The sequence below is a fragment of the Pseudophryne corroboree genome, chromosome 7 (genome assembly GCF_028390025.1).
Source record: "Pseudophryne corroboree isolate aPseCor3 chromosome 7, aPseCor3.hap2, whole genome shotgun sequence".
Classification (NCBI taxonomy): domain Eukaryota; kingdom Metazoa; phylum Chordata; class Amphibia; order Anura; family Myobatrachidae; genus Pseudophryne; species Pseudophryne corroboree.
In genome coordinates, this window is record NC_086450.1 from 226102704 (window position 1) to 226122854 (window position 20151).

General features: G+C 46.8%; 1 protein-coding gene across 2 annotated transcripts in view; it reads left to right on the top strand.

The window, feature by feature from the left end:
• MRAS (muscle RAS oncogene homolog) overlaps positions 1-20151 on the top strand; it is a 69515-nt gene that overhangs the window by 36920 nt on the left and 12444 nt on the right. Inside the window, exon 2 of one of the 2 annotated variants that reach the window (XM_063933981.1) lies at positions 10219-10437. The exons of the other annotated variant lie outside the window; for it this stretch is intronic. Within the exon in view, the coding sequence (XP_063790051.1) occupies positions 10245-10437 (193 nt within the window). The 5' untranslated portion in view covers positions 10219-10244. The remainder of the gene's footprint in view (positions 1-10218; positions 10438-20151) is intronic. 2 annotated transcript variants of the gene reach the window in all.

Consider the following 20151-nt stretch of genomic DNA (forward strand, 5'->3'; position numbering starts at 1 on the left):
AGTCTCCGGCTTCCCCGTTTCCCTCCATCGCGGGAGGGCTGGGAGCCAGGAGGACACACAGCTGTGCTGTGCTCAGTCTGTGCTGTGTCCTGGGCGAGCGGGCTGGTGAGCGGGTGGCCGCGGCGGTGTAGAGCGTGAGTGACGGACGGTCACTCACACTCTACAGTAGAGCAGCTCCCTCCTGAGTCTAGTGCTGTATGCGTCACGCCGGCACTGGCTGCTGTGAAGCCTGAGCTCTGCCCCGACGAGAGCTCTGTGCAGCAGCAGCTTCAGTGATTGCGATCGCAGTAGCGGTCGCGGTTTGTACTGAGATGGAGACAGCTGTCTCAGTCTCAGATAAAAAGAATTTGGCTGGTCAGGTACTCAGAAACCCCCCTGTGTGCGCCACTGTTGGTATCAGTGCTCAACACCCCACCCTCCGAGCCATTACTGAAATGTTTTATGTACCACTGAGCATCACTGCAGGTTGAGAACCACTGCTCTAGATAATACATGACACATTAGTTGTACTTAAGTCATAGGAAGGATTATTTATAATTTATAGTTTGTCTGCTAGATCTAATCCTAATGTTACCCCACTGTTTTAAACTCTAATCTCATATTTAACTTGACTGGCACGAGAATAAATACTGCACAGTAGATTTGTCCTTAGTTGATGATAAGATACAAGCAGCTTGTATCTGTCATCTGTATCTTATAGTCTCACTTCTCTCATTGAGGTCTGACGTGGGGGTGTCGTACGGTATGCCGGCGCTCGGGCTCCCGGCGACCAGCATACTGGTGCCGGGAGCCCGACCGCCGGCATACCGACAGCGTGGCGAGCGCAAAGGAGCCCCTTGCGGGCTCGCCGCGCTACGCGCGCCACACTATTTTATTCTCCCTCCAGGGGGGTCGTGGACCCCCACGAGGGAGAATAGTTGTCGGTGTCGGGATTCCGGCGCCGGTATCCCGACATTCGGCATAGAGAAGACCACCCTGACGTGGAGGGGTTAATACTGCATGAAAGCTATTCATTAAAAAAATCACTTATTTTTCACATTCTCTTGCTGACTCACTGGTGTCTTATGCTCACACTTTGGTTTTGCAACCATCGCATTCTTAAGTCATGAATCGGAAGTGAATTAGGCCATTTCACGCTGGCAGCTGCAGAGCTGTATAATGCTCTATTCTAATGTAGAGTGTAGAACCTGGCGCCAGGCACAATAGAAAATGAAGGGACAGAGGAGTTGGTTTGTAATCTAGGAAACTGCAAAAACAAACAATTCCTGGATATGAACGGATTCATGTGGTAATAACCTGTCAAGTTGAACTTTTTGACTGCTAGACTGCTTCTGAGGACTTTTACAGCTGGGTATACATTAACCGATAATGTGTACTCGGTGAGATCAGGAGTGACTGATCCGGCAGGGGTGCCATCATCGGCAAATGCATACGTCCCCCGACTGAGCTGCATGTAAAGGTGACAGAGGATGTCACTAGCAACCTGTGGGAGCGTGTGTTGCTAGCGATGTAATAGGTACACATTAGGATAATTTGAACGGTTTGTCCTAACGACTCTTCGTTGTCGGGCAAATCACTAAACTTGTCAAAAAAATAAATGCACTGAGCTCACTAGAGTAACTTTCCAAAATTATATTGTAGTATCGGAGAACCTCCCTCAAATACATGAGAACATACAAACACTACACAGATAAACCGGTTTGTAATGGAATGCATAACTCAGCTATTTGGATGCAGTGCAACTGTGTATGTCTGCAATGTCAGTAATTCAGTAGAACAGTGTTTTTCAACCACTGTGCCGTGGTACACTAGTGTGCCCTGAGCAGTCTCCAGGTGTGCCGCCAAAGAAGCACAGCCAGACCTGTCAGTGTTTTGCCGCTACTGAGGCCCTGGAACGATCAATGCTGGTGGGTTTAGTGGTTGCAGAGCCAGTTCTAATTTTGGGCCCGGCCAGTGTTGGGCTCTTCTGGCTTTCTCAGATCTGGCTCAGGCGTTACCTATGGAGAAGCTGCGACATGACATCCTAGGACACGCAACTGCACCATGTATCACCATTATATCTGAGTGTGCCTTGGCAATATTTAAATCTTGCAAAAAAGTTTCTAGGGAAATTCTTTGGCGCTCCTGTTCAAATCTCTGCTGCCTCCCACTCTAAAGGCCCATACAGACGGGCCGATGCGGGAGAGATATGTGCTGAGCGAACCGCTCAGCACACATCTCTCCTGCCGCTCATCACAGCGCGATCTGTGCTGAGCGTGCGGGGGGGGTCCGCTCACTTCACCCAGCGGGTGAAGTGAGCGACCCGCTAGATTGGCCTGCACGGCAGGCCAATCTAGCACCAGCTATAGCAATGCGCGGTGCTGCGCATCGCTATCGCTGTTAGGGCTACACACAGAGCGATCTTGCTGAAAATCTAAGAAATCTAGTCAGATTGCTTAGATTATCGCTCCGTGTGTACCCCCCTTTACCTGGATCTTTCCCAAAGGATCCAAAGAAAGTACAGAAAAGTGATAAAAAGTGGTAAAAGAGGATTTGTGCTGAGGAAAAGCAAATGGCTAATACTTATCCTAGATAACGGGGTATGTTGGTCGTATGAGTGCTCTTCCTTCCCCTTTTATTTTCTTTAAAGGTGGTCCTCCAAAGGTTTTCAAATGATGTATGCAAATAAAGAATTGGAATAGTTGTGGGTTATATACTGATCCCAATTCAAAAATGTATTATTCCTATATGGCTTTCTTATATGTAATTTATCTTGATAGGTATACCTGGCTTACATGTTAAATGGTATAATAAAGCATATAAAGGTTTCCTTTCAGAATGATTTGGAATTAATACCAATTCCAATACTTAATTCCAAATCATTCTGAAAAGAAATCTTTATGTGCTTTATTATACCATTTAATATTTAAATCTTGTTCAGTGTGCCGCGAGTTGTAAAAGGTTGAAAATCTCTGCAGTAGAATTTAACATTAATTTATTAAGAATATTAGTTCAACTTGGAATAATGGGGCTAATTCAAGTTGGATCGCATTAAGCGATCCAACTGCAATTTATGAGAAAAAGATGCGGGCGCATTCTCAGCACCCGTCCTGTGCATGCGCCAGCATTTTCTGCTGGGAGACCGCAGAAAATGCGTTCACCTCTGCCTGTCAATCAGGCAGAGGCAGTCGCCGGATGTGGGGGGAGGCGGGCAACGCTCCGTTTCCAGGGAGGAGACGGAGCATCGCGGGGGCAGAGGAGGGTGAATGGGAGGCGTGATCGCGGCGGCTGCGTGACATCACACGGAGCCACCATGATAGATTAGGTGGAGCCGGGTGTTCTGCGGCTGCAGCTAAACTGCGCCAGCAGGAGGCATCAATAATTTTTACGATGAAGCAGAAATTGCGAGGCAATCAAAATTTCTGCTTCATCAATGGGGGGGAGGCGCCGGTCAGCATGCTGGGTGGCCTTGCCCAGCGATGGGTGGCCCCCAGCATGTGATCCAAAGGATAGCAAATTCTGCTGATTATCAGAATTTGCTATCCTTACTGAATTAGACCCAATGCGCACTAAAGGAAAAGTGTTCATAAGTAACCAGCAGTATGACTATTACTGAACTGTTCATTACACACAGCCTGCAAACAGAGTTTAGAAAAACTTGACCAAACTTTTAAGACTATGGGGAATTCAGTTATGTGAGCGTTTGGTCCCAGTAGGCGAATTTATTGCAAATTCACATTGCGAATTACGGACCACATTCAGTAAGGATTGCAAAATTTGCAATTCACAATCTGGTCGATTATCGAATGACTGCATATCCGCAGCGTTCCCATTGCGCATGCACGAGTAAAAATAGCAACAGAAAATGCGGACACACTGTGATTGCAATGCAGCCACTGTTTGACTGACAGGAAGCCGGTGTTTCTGGGCAGAAACCTGTCGTTTTCTGGGTGTGTCTGAAAAAACGTAGGTGTGCCCAGGAGTTTTTAAGGAGGGCCTCTGACGTCAGCTATGACCACTTCCAGCCTCTTGTGTCACAAGAATTGTGGAGGACCTTGCCTGGCGCAGATAGGAAAAATCTTAGATGTTCCGGTAAATGCATATGGTTTTGAGATCACACTGCATATTGCGATGCATTTGCAATTTCTGCAATGGGCAGTTTTTCTCTATTTCTGGACAGCAAGTATTTGATCACAGCAACTGCTTTTTAGCAGAAATTGCAGTCCTTACTGAATGATGTCCTACATTTGCAATTCAATTCCAAACTTGCATTCCGCTTTCAGAGTATATTTGCCTGTTTTTGTCCACACCCTCCTGAGCAGGTGAAAACGTAGGGAAAACCTTTATTTTAAGGTAAAAATGTTGGGACTTGCTTCAGAACCCCTTGGACACCCTCCCTAATGACTCATTAGGCATTTGGAAGTTTTCAATTAGTTTAATTGGGCCAGTACAGGTTGAGTATCCCATATACAAATATTCCGAAATACGGAATATTCTGAAATACTGAATTTTTTGAGTGAGCGAAACCTTTGTTTTCTGATGGCTTAATGTATTGTACACAAACTCTGTTTAATGCACAAAGTTATTACAAATATTGGCTAAAATTACCATCAGGCTGTGTGTATAAGGTGTATATGAAACATAAATGCATTCTGTGCTTAGACATGGGTCCCATTACCATCAGTGCTTGAAGTGGTCGTAGAGAGGTGGTGGAACTCACCCCCCCGGTGCCCATAGGGGCGTGGTCACACAATAGTAATAATGCCCACAGTAGTAGCACCCCCAATACACATAATGCCGACAGTAGTAGCACCCCGTAATACATAATGCCCACAGCAGTAGTGCCCCTTTTACAATGCCCACAGTAGTAGTGCTCCTTATGCAATGTCCACTGTACTGGTAGTGCCCATAGTGGTAGTGCCCCTTATATAGAGCGCATAGTAGTGGTGCCCCTTATGCAATGCCCCCAGTAGTAGTGCCCGTTATGTCCCCAGGAGTGATGCCCCTTATGAAGTGCCCCTTTACAATGCCCTCATTAGTAGTGCCCCCATTAGTAATGCCCTTAATGGTAATGCCCCTGTGTAGTATTGTCCCCAGCAGTAATGTCACCTGTAGTAATGCCCCCAGTCGTTTAGCCCCCAGTAGTAATGCGCCCCTGTAGTAATGCGCCCCTGTAGTAATGCGCCCCTGTAGTAATGCGCCCCATGTAGTTATGCACCCAGTAGTAATGTGCCCCTGTAGGTTTGCACCATGTAGTTTGCCCCAAGTAGTTATACCCCCAGTAGTAATGACCCTGTAGTTATACCCCCAGTAGTAATGCGCCCCTGTAGTTATGCCCCCACTAGTAATGTGCCCCTGTAGTTATGCCCTCGGTAGTAATGCGACCTTGTAGGTTTGCCCCATGTAGTTGCCCCAAGTAGTAATGCCCCCCAGTAGTTCAGCCCCTGTAGTTATGCCCCCAGTAGTAATGCCCCTGTAGTTATACCACCAGTAGTAATGCGCCCCTGTAGTTATGCCCCCACTAGTAATGTGCCCCTGTAGTTATGCCCTCAGTAGTAATGCCCCTGTAGTTATACCACCAGTAGTAATGTGCCCCTGTAGTTATGCCCCCACTAGTAATGTGCCTCTGTAGTTATGCCCTCAGTAGTAATGCGCCCCTGTAGGTTTGCCCCAAGTAGTAATGCTCCCAGTAGCTTGCCCACGTAGTATAGCCACCCTGTAGTTATGCCCCCAGTAGTAGTCACATGTTTAAAAAAAAACAAAAACACCATACTTACCAATCCCCGCTCCCGCTGTGATCCTCCTGGCGTCCGCTTCACTCCGCTCCCCAGCACTATGAGAGAGACGTCATGACGTCTCTCTTCATAGCGCGCACTGAGCCAGGAGCCGGAAGCAGGAGCTCAGTAGTGAGCTCCTGCCGCCGGCTGTGCAGGAAGAGCGGGCGCCCGGCATCTCCCTGCGGCGCCGGCGCACATCTGGTTAGGTGAGGAGGAGGAACTGTGTTTCGTCTCAAAGTGGAACTGACGGAACACAGTTCCGCCCCGTTCCGGCTCACTTTAACCCCTGATTACCATGATATCTCATTATGGTATGCAATTATTCCAAAATACGGAAAAATGCGATATCCAAAATACTTCTGGTCCCAAGCATTTTGGATAAGGGATACTCAACCTGTAATTACAGGTCGGTTTTTTTTTTTTCCCCAGGTGAAAAAAACAGTACCCTAAATTCAACATTTTCATTAGTTTATGCACCCCAACTTTAATGAAAGTATTTATTTAAATGAAAAATAGCTTTATTTTTTTTTTATTTTTTTTTTAGATTAAAAAAATTAGAAGTGGCCTTAAATTACCCTCAAATGACTGGGTTTTTTTTTTCTACTTTTCTTTTGCATTTTTCGTTAAATTCCTTTGTAGTTAATCAAAATTTGTAAGCTTTTTACGTTATTTAACTTAAAAAAACTGCACAAATCAGCCATTTGCACCTTTTTAAAAAGGTACAGTACTTTCCTTATGCTCACTAATACCGCTTTTATACAAAAATTATGGGTCGCACCCGGGAGCCGTACACGAGTTCTTTCTATTGCCGGTTCTTGCTTTCACTGCTGACATATGCGGAGGCAGCGCTTGGAGATTAAATGGTCTCCAGGCGCCTCCTCTTATATGCAGTGAACGGGTCACATTGACCCAGCTAACCCATTTACACGGCACAGCGACCCGGGTCCTTCCCAGGACCATCCCTGCAAGCTAGCCGGGTTGGATTTCAGAGCAACTGGACCCAAGGTAACCCTTTTACACCGAGTGACTCCCGGGTTATCACCGCAATAACCCAGGTTTTTAGTGGCGTGTAAAAGGGGTATAACATTCTATATGACTCTGCTAATTACGTTGTCACTTTTTGGGGATATAGGAAGGTCTCCCCACTTTTTCATCCTATTTTCTCAGTTCACTTTTTGGACAAAATTATAAATTGTAATTTATGATTGAATTGTGTGAATTTTGGTTGTGCGCATAAAGGCGCAGTGTGCGAATTTATAGGCAAAGTGTGCAAGTTTATCTCCTTTTGCAAACTTGCACCTAATTGAATTCCCCCATACAGCTCACTGATTAGGCCATGCAGATGCCATTCACCACTTTTTGTTTTTGTTTAGAAGATCAAAATTTGTCCCTGGTTCAGTCTTAATTCAATTCAAATCAGAAGGTTTATACATGGTCTAGTCACATTATTCTGACCACCTCCTACATTTGGTGTCAGCAGCGCGTAGCCCATGAAGTACATCACGTGTTGTGTGCTAACTTGGTGGGAATATAAGGTGTGCAATAGGCTGTCTGCAAACATCACTCGTTGCTATCATTGGTAAAAGCTGCGATTTATCAAAGTTGCAAAAAGGGATGATCATCTGCTTTTGCGTCAAGGGTGGAAGTACTTCTGAAACAGCGCAGTTTGTGAACTGTTCGTGTGCTGCTGTGGTAAATGTGTATCGTGACTGGACAAATAGCACCATTGCGAATAACGGACGTGGAAACTGCGGATCACCATATGCCATTGATGTCTGCTATGAAGGTGTGTAAGGGGCAACCGACAGGCTACAGTTGAGCAGCTCACCGTCAAAATTAACCTGGGGGCTACCAGACGTGTCTAAAATGACAGCATGTCAAGCTGCTGTCCGTGCTGCACATGGCGGTTATTCTGGCTATTAGCTGGTGGTCCTAATAATGTTACTCGGCCGTCTATATGTATTTCATGTAATCTGTGGAGAGATCATGTGAAGTATACTGTATATTTATTTTAAAAATGTTCTTGTCTAATTTAAAATGTGCAGAATTTTTCCAAAGCTAATGCATACATAACATGCCTATAAATAACAATCGCCTACATAACAGTATGTTAGCTGAATGTGTGTCTGGGGCGTGAGGGAAAGAAGGAGGGAATTTGTGGGGTTTATCTCAGGGAGAGAAAAGATGCTCCGAAATTAGAATAGAAGGAGGGGAATTTGGGAATGTAAAGCAGTAATTTGTCTTCTTAGGGAGTTCTATAATGGGGTGGTAGTCATGTGACCGCCGGTCGGCTGACCGACAGTCACATGACCTCCGCCGTGAGCCCGACGGCTCACTGTCCCGATGGTCGGCATGCCGACCAACAGGGACTATTTCCACTCGTGGGTGTCCACGACACCCATAGAGTGGGAATAGAACCCGTGGCGACCGCTGGTCGCCACCGAGCCTGCAGCGTGGCGAGCGCAGCGAGCCCGCAAGGGGCTTGCTGCACTCGCCCCTCCCCGCCGGCGTCGGTATGCTGCCGGGATCCCGGCGTCTGTAAGGTGACCGGCGGTCAGGAGACCGCCGGTCACCCGTACTACACCCCTATAATGGGATCAGGCATAACGCATTGCCACAGATACAGGGAACTCTTCTCTGGAAATGTGTATCTACAGACTTATCTCTAGTCCCAGTGGAACTCATCTAGGCATGCTCATTCCTGCCATTTTAGGCCTACTATGCCAGGAGGGTTCTTCAGTCTCTTATGGAAATGATGTTCCAGAAAATGGAAGGATGGAGGTCACAGATACATAGCTATATCTACATTAGAGAGCCTCATAAACTGACTAAAGAACATATAGGGACAAATATAATAAGGTGTGAGAATAAGAAAGTGAGAGATTTTGGTAAAATTCTCCTGTTTTTTTTTTTTTTTTAAATGGCAATCATTTACATGGCAAAAACAGGTTGATTTTGCCATGTAAATGCTTGCCACTTCCTCTAATGGGTAAAACCATGTGCACTGCAGGGGGAAGGGGGCAGATATAACGTGCAGAGTTAGATTTGGGTGGGTTATATTGTTTCTGTGCAGGGTAAATACTGGATGCTTTATTTTTACACTGCAATTTAGATTTCAGTTTGAACACACCCCACCCAAATCTAACTCTCCACATGTTACATCTGCCCCACCTGCACTGCACATGGTTTTGCCCATTAGAGGAAGATTTTGCTTTTGTGATCAACATTGAATTAGGCCCATAGTGGCAATACTGCTGATGGCACTGGCAGAAGTGGCATATTATTAAAGTTGTAGAACACAGTAAGCATTGAGATCCTTGGTTATAGCCCTTTTGTAGACATCGTAATGTGGGCTCTTCCTGCTTTGGGCATCCAAACTCCCATTTGGACGCACAAAGTGCCGACTTAGCACACATTTCTTCTCGCACCTCAGGAGGCTGCAAGAAGAAATGTCATCCCCGTGGCTGCCACACGTCTAAACAGAGCAACAATTGAATTGCTCCATTTGCTTCCTCTAGTGGTAGCTGCTGGGAAAAACCATTGAATTACCCCCAGTGGCTCCCAAACTTGGGGGCAGATGTATTAACCTGGAGAAGGCATAAGGAAGTGATAAACCAGTGATATGTGCAAGGTGATAAAGGCAGCAGCCAATCAGATCCTAACTGTTAATTTACATATTGGAGCGGATTGGCTGCTGCCTTTATCACCTTGCACATATCACTGGTTTATCACTTCCTTATGCCTTCTCCTGGTTAATACATCTGCCACTGTGTTCTCAAGGACCCCCAACAGTTCATGTTTTCCAGGTCACCGAGCAGGTGCATTGCATCGCTGACGCATTTTAAAAGATTCACAGGTGGAGTTAAACATTTCACTTGTAATTCTGTGAGGGTATCTGGAAAACGTGAATTGTTTTGGAGTCCTTGAGGACAGAGTTTTGGAACCACTGCTCTGCTAATTTTCTGGGTAAGAATTACAATTACAATCTATTTTTATGTATATAAAAAACTAATTAAGTGTTTTTCTGTGTGGGTCACGCACACAGCAGCTAATGCTTTTGACCCTGAGTTTTATGGTTATGCTAGGCCATAGTTGGGTTTGTTCTTAACTGTAAATTGACCCCTTCAGAATACTGTAGCATGCATGTAGAGGTTAGCATCAAATGACAATGGTTTCATTGTATCTATCCATTTAAGTTGTGTATTGATGTTGGACAGAACCTCTAATTATTTAGTATTGCAATGGAAATTTTCTGCTAGAATTTTCCCCCCAGCTACATAAAGTACAAGGAGCTACAAAGGCAACTACAGCATCAACCATAACATTATAGAACTTTTAAGGCAGCTGTGATGTCGCTTGACAAATCAGCCACTTCTGTTCTTGTGATGTTAGTTTAACCCATTTAGTCATTTGCATCCACTTTCTTACATTGTGTCTAATAGACCTTATTTTTTCCCACTAGGTACCAGCAAAGCTACTGTGAACAACATGGCTACCAGTGCAGTGTTGAGTGAGAACCTACCCACTTACAAGCTGGTGGTAGTGGGCGATGGAGGGGTGGGGAAAAGTGCCCTCACAATCCAGTTTTTCCAGAAGATATTTGTGCCCGATTATGACCCCACTATAGAAGATTCCTACCTGAAGCACACTGAAATAGATGGGCAGTGGGCCATTCTCGATGGTAAAAAAAAATGCAGAAGCTGCTTTTTATTATTCTTGAGTGTTATTTAGAGTAACATTGTGTATTAAAAAAAAAAAAAAAAAAAGCTGAGCTACCTGACATAATGGAACTCTTCTGCCATTAAGCTTAACAATAGTATCCAATCCATACATGATTTTTCAACTGTTTGCCCCGTTTCTGCATAGTGAATAAATATTTTGCTCTGGAACAATACTTTCCATAGAGGTTGCAAAGCTACAGCTTCATTGCATGGTAAATTCCCCCCTCTGTCTAATGGATAAAAGCTGTCGAGTGTTCCTTTCTCCACAGAAACCTTTACCAATAAGGAATGTTTATGTACAGTACTTGCGCTATACGCAGAAATTCTATAGCTTCCACTGTAACTTTTTATGGATACACCACATGGCAGACATGCATTAGATGGACAGGTTCAATAGGTTGACATGACATTAGTTGACACACAAATGGTCGATACTTTTGTTTTTGGGAGGGGGTTTCACATTTTTCCAAGATCTGCTTGATTTATAATCCATGAGGACTATGACTGGGAATAGTAAACTGTGGCCAGCACAGCAGTAGCAGAGTGATCCCACCTTGCCCGAAGTGTGGCGATCTTACACGTTTGTACTGATAGTGGTCACATATCATGGAATATACAAGATGTGGCCTAAAAAAACAACTTGTGTCTACTATTTTCATGTCGACCTCTTGTACCTGTCAACCTTTCATCTGTCTACCTTCTGTACCCGTCGAACTTTGGACCATATGGTATCGACCTTTGAATGCCTACCTATCTATCTAGACACTGTAGATCAGAGGTTCTCAAACTCGGTCCTCGGGGGCACACACAGTGCATGTTTTGCAGGTAACCCAGCAGGTGCACAGGTGTATTAATTACTCACTGACACATTTTAAAAGGTCCACAGGTGGAGCTAATTATTTCACTTGCGATTCTGTGAGGAGACCTGCAAAACATGCACTGTGTGTGCCCCCGAGGACCGAGTTTGAGAACCTCTGCTGTAGATCTATCATCTGGATACTAATTGTGGAATTATGTGAAAGAACAGATGAAAGGGGGTCATTCTGACCCGATCGCACGCTGCAGTTTTTCGCAGCGTAGCGATCGGGTCAGAACTGCGCATGCGCCGGCACATGGCCGCCCGTCGCTGCGCTACGATCGCCTCTGCCTGATTGACAGGCAGAGGCGGGCGATGGGCCGCCGTTTCATGGGCGCGGTCCGGTCAACGCAGTCGTGGCTGGACCATGCGGGGAGTGGCCCGCAGCGGCTGCGTGACGTCACACGCAGTCACTGCGGGCCGGGGAGCGATAAGTAGCTCCCGGCCAGCACGCTAAAGCTGCGCTGGTCGGGAGCTACTCTTGAAGTGCAAGGGCATCGCCGCTGTGCGATGCCTTTGCACTTCTGTGGGGGGGGGGGGAATGGCGGCACTGACATGCGGGGCGTCCCCCCGCATGTCTGAGTTCATGATCGTGGCTGTGCTAAACTTAGCACAGCTACGATCAACTCGGAATGACCCCCAAAATCTCACTGTGCTGAGATACAAGCGCAGCGCCTTATTTCTCTTGGTGAAATCTCCTTCTGCTCAGGGCTCAGGCTGTTATAATATATTATTTTCATTTATTTATTTTTGTAGCCAGGCTTTTAGCTAGCTTACTCCTCTCCTTTACACTAGATCATGTGGCAGTGGATGAAGGGATGATAGGTTGCTTAGATACAGCACAGGACACTGCGCAAGTATTAAACATCCTGATAGGCAAACTGAATTTCTAATGGAATCCCACTCTATGTGCTTCACCCAATATAACAAGTGTGTCTAAGACATGAAAAATGTTCCTATACATTGCTTCCTTCTCTATTAATAACCATTATATCTTATTATGTTGCAGCTCTCCATATTAACCTGTATATGGGCATCGGGGGCACGTTATGCATCTGCAGATTTTAGAATGGTCGTAGTCTGTAAAAGTTCTGGTGCTACATTCTAGAGTCTAGACCATAAATTCTAATTTTTCATTTTTTTTAATCTGTATTCTAGTAAATTCATAAATATTGACCCTTTACATATATGTCCTGTGCAGAAATGTTACAACCCAATATACAGTATTTGGGCTAAGACATTACACTGTTAACAAGGCTTTCTGTTAAAGACCTGCAGATTTATGGAATGTGCTTCCTGGACTGTGTAATGTGTTACATGCTCATTCACCTTTAGTTGCTTATTTTTAATGTTCATGTAAATATATGGTAATGTCTACAATGACGTTTATGCACTGAATGTATAAGAATTCTGCGTTGCGGGAAGTGGGATGTGACTGACAGCCTGTCATAGGGCTGGACTGAAGGCACCTGCTGTCTACCTTTCTGTTGCTCCATACATCGTGCATTAATAATCCAGCCAACCTGGTCCTCCTCGCAGCTCTATAATGCATCCTGACAACACTGCTCATTTCTTCCCACTTAACATCATGTCCAGAAACCAGATCTGACAGTAGCGGCTAATCTCTTCCATGAAGCTGCTCGCTACCCAAGTAACACTGGCTGCCGTTACATGTGGCGCTATATAACTGTATGTGTAGCCAGGGATATAAAGGTGCTGATGCTAGGAATAGTGCTGATGTGGATACTTGATGAGGGCCATTTCTAACATGTCCTAAAGCGGTACTGGGGCAAAAGCTAAAATGTAAAAACTAACTCATCTGCTGCACAACCCTGTATAGAAAATGAATTCTAAGGATAAAAATGAATATTAGGACACATACAGGCATATAATGTAAACTATGGGGGATATTCAATTGTTGTATCGGGCCCGACCCACGTCTAAAGTGACAGGAGATTGTGGGGCGATATTCAATTGTTCCTTTTTATTGCGCCCATTAGAGTCATGTTTAGGCACGCAAAGCCACTAAACCAGACTAAACGAATGGGCGCGAGCGTGCAAAGTTCCATTTGGGTGCCCAAACTGGTCTCTTTACGTGCATTTCAGCTCGCCACACCCCCCCGGGGTAGTGAGCTGAAATTGTTATCACGCCTGTCGGCAGAAACAATTGAATAGCTGCGGGCGGGGGAGGGGGAAACATTTGAATCTTGCACAGAGTTTTTCCTAAATATGTGGCTATTGAATGCATTTTGTTATGCAATAACAGCAGTGTAGAGGTTAAACTGTTTATTATGACCTGTCTGTGTGCCAAGATTCCGTTTTGTGTTCCAAATTCTTTTATCAGTGTAGCTCCTTTACAACGTCACCCTTAATGGGCCACACCCACCTGGCACTGCTGACCTGCGCAGACACATAAAAAACAGGGGGTAACTCAGATCTGATCGCTGGGCTGTTTTTTGCTGCCCTAAGATCAGATAGTCCCCGCCTACAGGGGGGGGGGGGGGGGGAAATCGCTGTGCGAGTGTGCTATCACTTCCTTAACAGAGCTGCACAAACATCAGTTTCTGCAGTCTCTGTGCAGCCCAGGACGTACTTAGCCTCTGCGATTGAATCCTCCTGATCGGGGCCGGATCTGACGTCAGACACCCTCCCTCAAAACGCCTGAGCCTGCCTGCGTTTTTCTGGACACTCCCGGAAACTGTCAGTTGTCACCAACAAATGGCCTCTTCCTGTCAAACTCCTTGCGAACGCCCGTGCGACTGGATCCTTCGCACCATCCCGTCGCAGGGCGCCGATTCCCGTAGCAGCCATCCATCGCGCCAGCGCAGTGCAGCTCAGACACATGCACAGTTCAGATCTGATTGCACGCTGTGCGAAAACGCACAGCAGCGATCATATCTGAATTACCCCCACAGCTTCTAGTGAGAGCAGAGCCCTTTGGGTGGGGGTAAAGGGATCCTCTATATGTATTGTGATACATCACTGTATGAAATGCAAGTGTTTCTCAGGATAAACATCAAGTAATTACAATTTAATTTTTTTTTTATAGACGGGAGAAGTCTAATGTATAGCTATGTAATGGTCGAGAGCACATAAACTAAAACAGTATGTATGGTGCTACCCACAGGAGTGACTGTCTTCCAGTTTCTCCTCTTTTTCTACCAGACTCTTTAACTCCCACATTAAATTCCTGATCAGCTATACATAAATCAAATGAACAATTGGGTATTAATCTCCTAAAAGCTACTTTTTTAGAATTAAAAAGAATAGGATGAATTGTATGTAAAGAGCAAGCTTCTGATGATATGGGTGACCTGGCTTTCTCCGGTGTCTTTCAATAGATGAGCTCACAGCTCAATGTTTGGGTGTAGTATAAGTGGCCGGCGGTCAGGCTCCCGGCGACCAGCATACCGGCGCCGGAATCCCAACCGCCGGCATACCAACAGCTGGGCGAGTGCAAATGAGCCCCTTGCGGGCTCGCTGAGCTCGCCATGCTGCGGGCACAGTGGCACGCTGCGCGCGCCACGCTATCTGTTCTCCCTCCAGGGGGGTCGTGGACCCCCAAGAGGGAGAAGAACTGTCGGTATGCCGGCGGTCGGGATTCCGGCACCAGTATGCTGGTCGCCGGGAGCCCGACCGCCGGCAAAGTGAAGACCACCCCGATGTTTAATCCAAGGAACACTACTGCATACTGTATATACAAAAAAATAAGAATTTACTTACCGATAATTCTATTTCTCATAGTCCGTAGTGGATGCTGGGAACTCCGTAAGGACCATGGGGAATAGCGGAATAGCGGCTCCGCAGGAGACTGGGCACAAAAGTAAAGCTTTAGGACCACCTGGTGTGCACTGGCTCCTCCCCCCATGACCCTCCTCCAAGCCTCAGTTAGGATACTGTGCCCGGACGAGCGTACACAATAAGGAAGGATTTATGAATCCCGGGTAAGACTCATACCAGCCACACCGATCACACCGTACAACCTGTGATCTGAATCCAGTTAACAGCATGATAACAGAGGAGCCTCTGGAAAGATGGCTCAGAACCACAATAACCCGATTTTTGTAACAATAACTATGTACAAGTATTGCAGACAATCCGCACTTGGGATGGGCGCCCAGCATCCACTACGGACTATGAGAAATAGAATTATCGGTAAGTAAATTCTTATGTTCTCTGACGTCCTAGTGGATGCTGGGAACTCCGTAAGGACCATGGGGATTATACCAAAGCTCCCAAACGGGCGGGAGAGTGCGGATGACTCTGCAGCACCGAATGAGAGAACTCCAGGTCCTCCTCAGCCAGGGTATCAAATTTGTAGAATTTAGCAAACGTGTTTGCCCCTGACCAAGTAGCTGCTCGGCAAAGTTGTAAAGCCGAGACCCCTCGGGCAGCCGCCCAAGATGAGCCCCTTTCCGTGTGGAATGGGCTTTTACAGATTTTGGCTGTGGCAGGCCTGCCACAGAATGTGCAAGCTGAATTGTGCTACAAATCCAACGAGCAATAGTCTGCTTAGAAGCAGGAGCACCCAGCTTGTTGGGTGCATACAGGATAAACAGCGAGTCAGATTTTCTGACTCCAGCCGTCCTGGAAACATATATTTTCAGGGCCCTGACTACGTCCAGCAACTTGGAGTCCTCCAAGTCCCTAGTAGCCGCAGGTACCACAATAGGCTGGTTCACGTGAAACGCTGAAAACACCTTAAGGAGAAATTGAGGATGAGTCCTCAATTCCGCCCTGTCTGGAAGATCAGATAAGGGCCTTTACAGGATAAAGCCCCCAATTCTGACATGCGCCTGGCCGAGGCCAGGGCCAACAACAAGACCACTTACCATGTGAGATATTTTAACTCCACAGACTCAAGTGGTTCAAACCAATGTGACTTTAGGAACCCCAAAACTACATTGAGATCCCAAGGTGCCACTGGAGGCACAAAAGGAGGCTGTATATGCAGTACCCCTTTTACAAAACGTCTGAACTTCAGGAACTGAAGTTAGTTCTTTCTGGAAGAAAATTGACAGGGCCGAAATTTGAACCTTAATGGACCCCAATTTTAGGCACATAGACACTCCTGTTTACAGGAAATGCAGGAATCGACCTAGTTGAAAATTCCTCCATCGGGGCCTTACTGGCCTCGCACCCCGCAACATATTTTCGCCAAATGCGGTGATAATGCTTTGCGGTTACATCCTTCCTGGCTTGATCAGGGTAGGGATGACTTCATCCGGAATGCCTTTTTCCTTCAGGATCCGGCGTTCAACCGCCCTGCCGTTAAACGCAGCCGCGGTAAGTCTCGGAATAGACAGGGTCCTTGCTGGAGCAGGTCCCTTCTTAGAGGTAGAGGCCACGGGTCCTCCGTGAGCATCTCTTGAAGTTCCGGGTACCAAGTCCTTCTTGGCCAATCCGGAGCCACGAGTATAGTTCTTACTCCCCTCCGTCTTATAATTCTCAGTACTTTTGGTATGAGAGAAAGAGGGAACACATACACTGACTGGTACACCCACGGTGTTACCAGAGCGTCCACAGCTATTGCCTGAGGGTCCCTTGACCTGGCGCAATACCTGTCCAATTTTTTGTTTAGGCGGGACGCCATCATGTCCACCTTTGGTTTTTCCCAATGGTTTACAATCATGTGGAAGACTTCTTGATGAAGTCCCCACTCTCCCGGGTGGAGGCCGTGACTGCTGAGGAAGTCTGCTTCCCAGTTGTCCACTCCCGGAATGAATACTGCTGACAGTGCTATCCCATGATTTTCCGCCCAGCGAAGAATCCTTGCAGCTTCTGCCATTGACTGCTTCTTGTGCCACCCTGTCTGTTTACATGGGTGACTGCCGTGATGTTGTCCGACTGGATCAACACCGGCTGACCTTGAAGCAGAGGTCTTGCTAAGCTGAGAGCATTGTAAATGGCCCTTAGCTCCAGGATATTTATGTGAAATGATGTCTCCAGGCTTGACCATAAGCCCTGGAAATTTTTTCCCTGTGTGACTGCTCCCCAGCCTCGCAGGCTGGCATCCGTGGTCACCAGGACCCAGTCCTGAATGCCGACTCTGCGGCCCTCTAGAAGATGAGCACTCTGCAACCACCACAGGAGGGACACCCTTGTCCTTGGTGACCGGGTTATCCGCTGATGCATCTTAAGATGCGACCCGGACCATTTGTCCAGCAGGTCCCACTGGAAAGTTCTTGCGTGGAATCTGCCGAATGGCTTTGCTTCGTAGGAAGCTACCATTTTTCCCAGAACCCTTGTGCATTGATGCACTGAGACTTGGCTCGGTTTTAGGAGGTTCCTGACTAGCTCGGATAACTCCCTGGCTCTCTCCTCCGGGAGAAACACCTTTTTCTGAACTGTGTCCAGAATCCTCCCTAGGAACAGAAGACGAGTCGTCGGAACCAGCTGCGATTTTGGAATATTGAGAATCCAATCGTGCTGTCGCAACACTACCTGAGATAGTGCTACACCGACCTCCAACTGTTCCCAGGATCTTACCCTTATCAGGAGATCGTCCAAGTAAGGGATAACTAAAACTCCCTTCCTTCGAAGGAGTATCATCATTTCGGCCATTACCTTGGTAAAGACCCGGGGTGCCGTGGACCATCCAAACGGCAGCGTCTGAAACTGATAGTGACAGTTCTGTACCACAAACCTGAGGTACCCTTGGTGAGAAGGGTAAATTTGGACATGAAGGTAAGCATCCTTGATGTCCAGAGACACCATGTAGTCCCCTTCTCTTGAATTTGAACCTCTATGTAAGTGTTCAAAGATTTTAGATTTAAAATCGGTCTCACCGAGCCGTCCGGCTTCGGTACCACAACAGTGTGGAGTAATACCCCTTTCCCTGTTGCAGGAGGGGTACCTTAATTATCACCTGCTGGGAATACAGCTTGTGAATGGCTTCCAACACTGCCTCCCTGTCTGCTTGTAAAGCCCCAGCGTCATGCTGAGGGCTTGGCAGAGGCGGGAGAGGGCTTCTGTTCCTGGGAACTGGCTGATTTCTGCAGCCGTTTCCCTCTCCCTCTGTCACGGGGCAGAAATGAGGAACCTTTTGCCCACGTGCCCTTATGGGAACGAAAGGACTGCGCCTGATAATACGGCGTCTTCTTATGTTGAGAGGCGACCTGGGGTAAAAACGTGGATTTCCCAGCTGTTGCCGTGGCCACCAGGTCTGAAAGACCGACCCCAAATAACTCCTCCTCTTTATAAGGCAATACTTCCATATGCCATTTGGAATCCACATCACCTGACCACTGTCGTGTCCATAACCCTCTTCTGGCAGAAATGGACAGCGCACTTACTCTTGATGCCAGTCGGCAAATATCCCGCTGTGCATCACCCATATATAGAAATGCATCTTTTAAATGCTCTACAGGCAATAATATACTGTCCCTATCTAGGGTATCAATATTTTCAGTCAGGGAATCCGACCACGCCAACCCAGCACTGCACATCCAGGCTGAGGCGATTGCTGGTCGCAGTATAACACCAGTATGTGTGTAAATACATTTTAGGATACCCTCCTGCTTTCTATCAGCAGGATCCTTAAGGGCGGCCATCTCAGGAGAGGGTAGAGCCCTTGTTTTGACAAGCGTGTGAGCGCTTTATCCCCCCCTAGGGGGTGTTTCCCAACGCACCCTAACCTCTGGCGGGAAAGGATATATGCCAATAACTTTTTAGAAATTATCAGTTTTTTTTATCGGGAGAAACCCACGCTTCATCACACACCTCATTTAATTTCTCAGATTCAGGAAAACTACAGGTAGTTTTTTCTCACTGAACATAATACCCCTATTGGTGGTACTCGTATTATCAGAAATGTGTAAAACATTTTCCATTGCCTCAATCATGTAACGTGTGGACCTACTGGAAGTCATATTTGTCTCTTCACAGTCGACACTGGAGTCAGTATCCGTGTCGGCGTCTGTATTTGCCATCTGAGGTAACGGGCGCTTTAGAGCCCCTGACGGCCTATGAGACGTCTGGACAGGCACAAGCTGAGTAGCCGGCTGTCTCATGTCAATCACTGTCTTTTGTAAAGAGCTGACACTGTCATGTAATTCCTTCCAGCAGTTCATCCACTCAGGTGTCGACCCCCTAGGGGGTGACATCCCTATTACAGGCAATTTGCTCCGCCTCCACATCATTTTCCTCCTCATACATGTCGACACAAACGTACCGACACACAGCACACACACAGGGAATGCTCTGATAGAGGACAGGACCCCACTAGCCCTTTGGGGAGACAGAGGGAGAGTTTGCCAGCACACACCAGAGCGCTATATATATATATATATATATATATATATATACACAGTGATAACCTTATATAAGTGTTTTTCCCCTTATAGCTGCTGTATTGTTTATACTGCGCCTAATTAGTGCCCCCCTCTCTTTTTTTAACCCTTTCTGTAGTGTAGTGACTGCAGGGGAGAGCCAGGGAGCTTCCCTCCAACGGAGCTGTGAGGGAAAATGGCGCCAGTGTGCTGAGGAGATAGGCTCCGCCCCTTTCTCGGCGGCCTTTTCTCCTGTTTTTCAGTGTAATCTGGCAGGGGTTAAAATTCATCCATATAGCCCTGGGGGCTATATGTGATGTATTTTCGCCAGCCAAGGTGTTTTTATTGCTGCTCAGGGCGCCCCCCCCTAGCGCCCTGCACCCTCAGTGACCGAAGTGTGAAGTGTGCTGAGGAGCAATGGCGCACAGCTGCAGTGCTGTGCGCTACCTTGGTGAAGACAGGATGTCTTCTGCCGCCGATTTTCCGGACCTCTTCTTGCTTCTGGCTCTGTAAGGGGGCCGGCGGCGCGGCTCTGGGACCGGACTCCA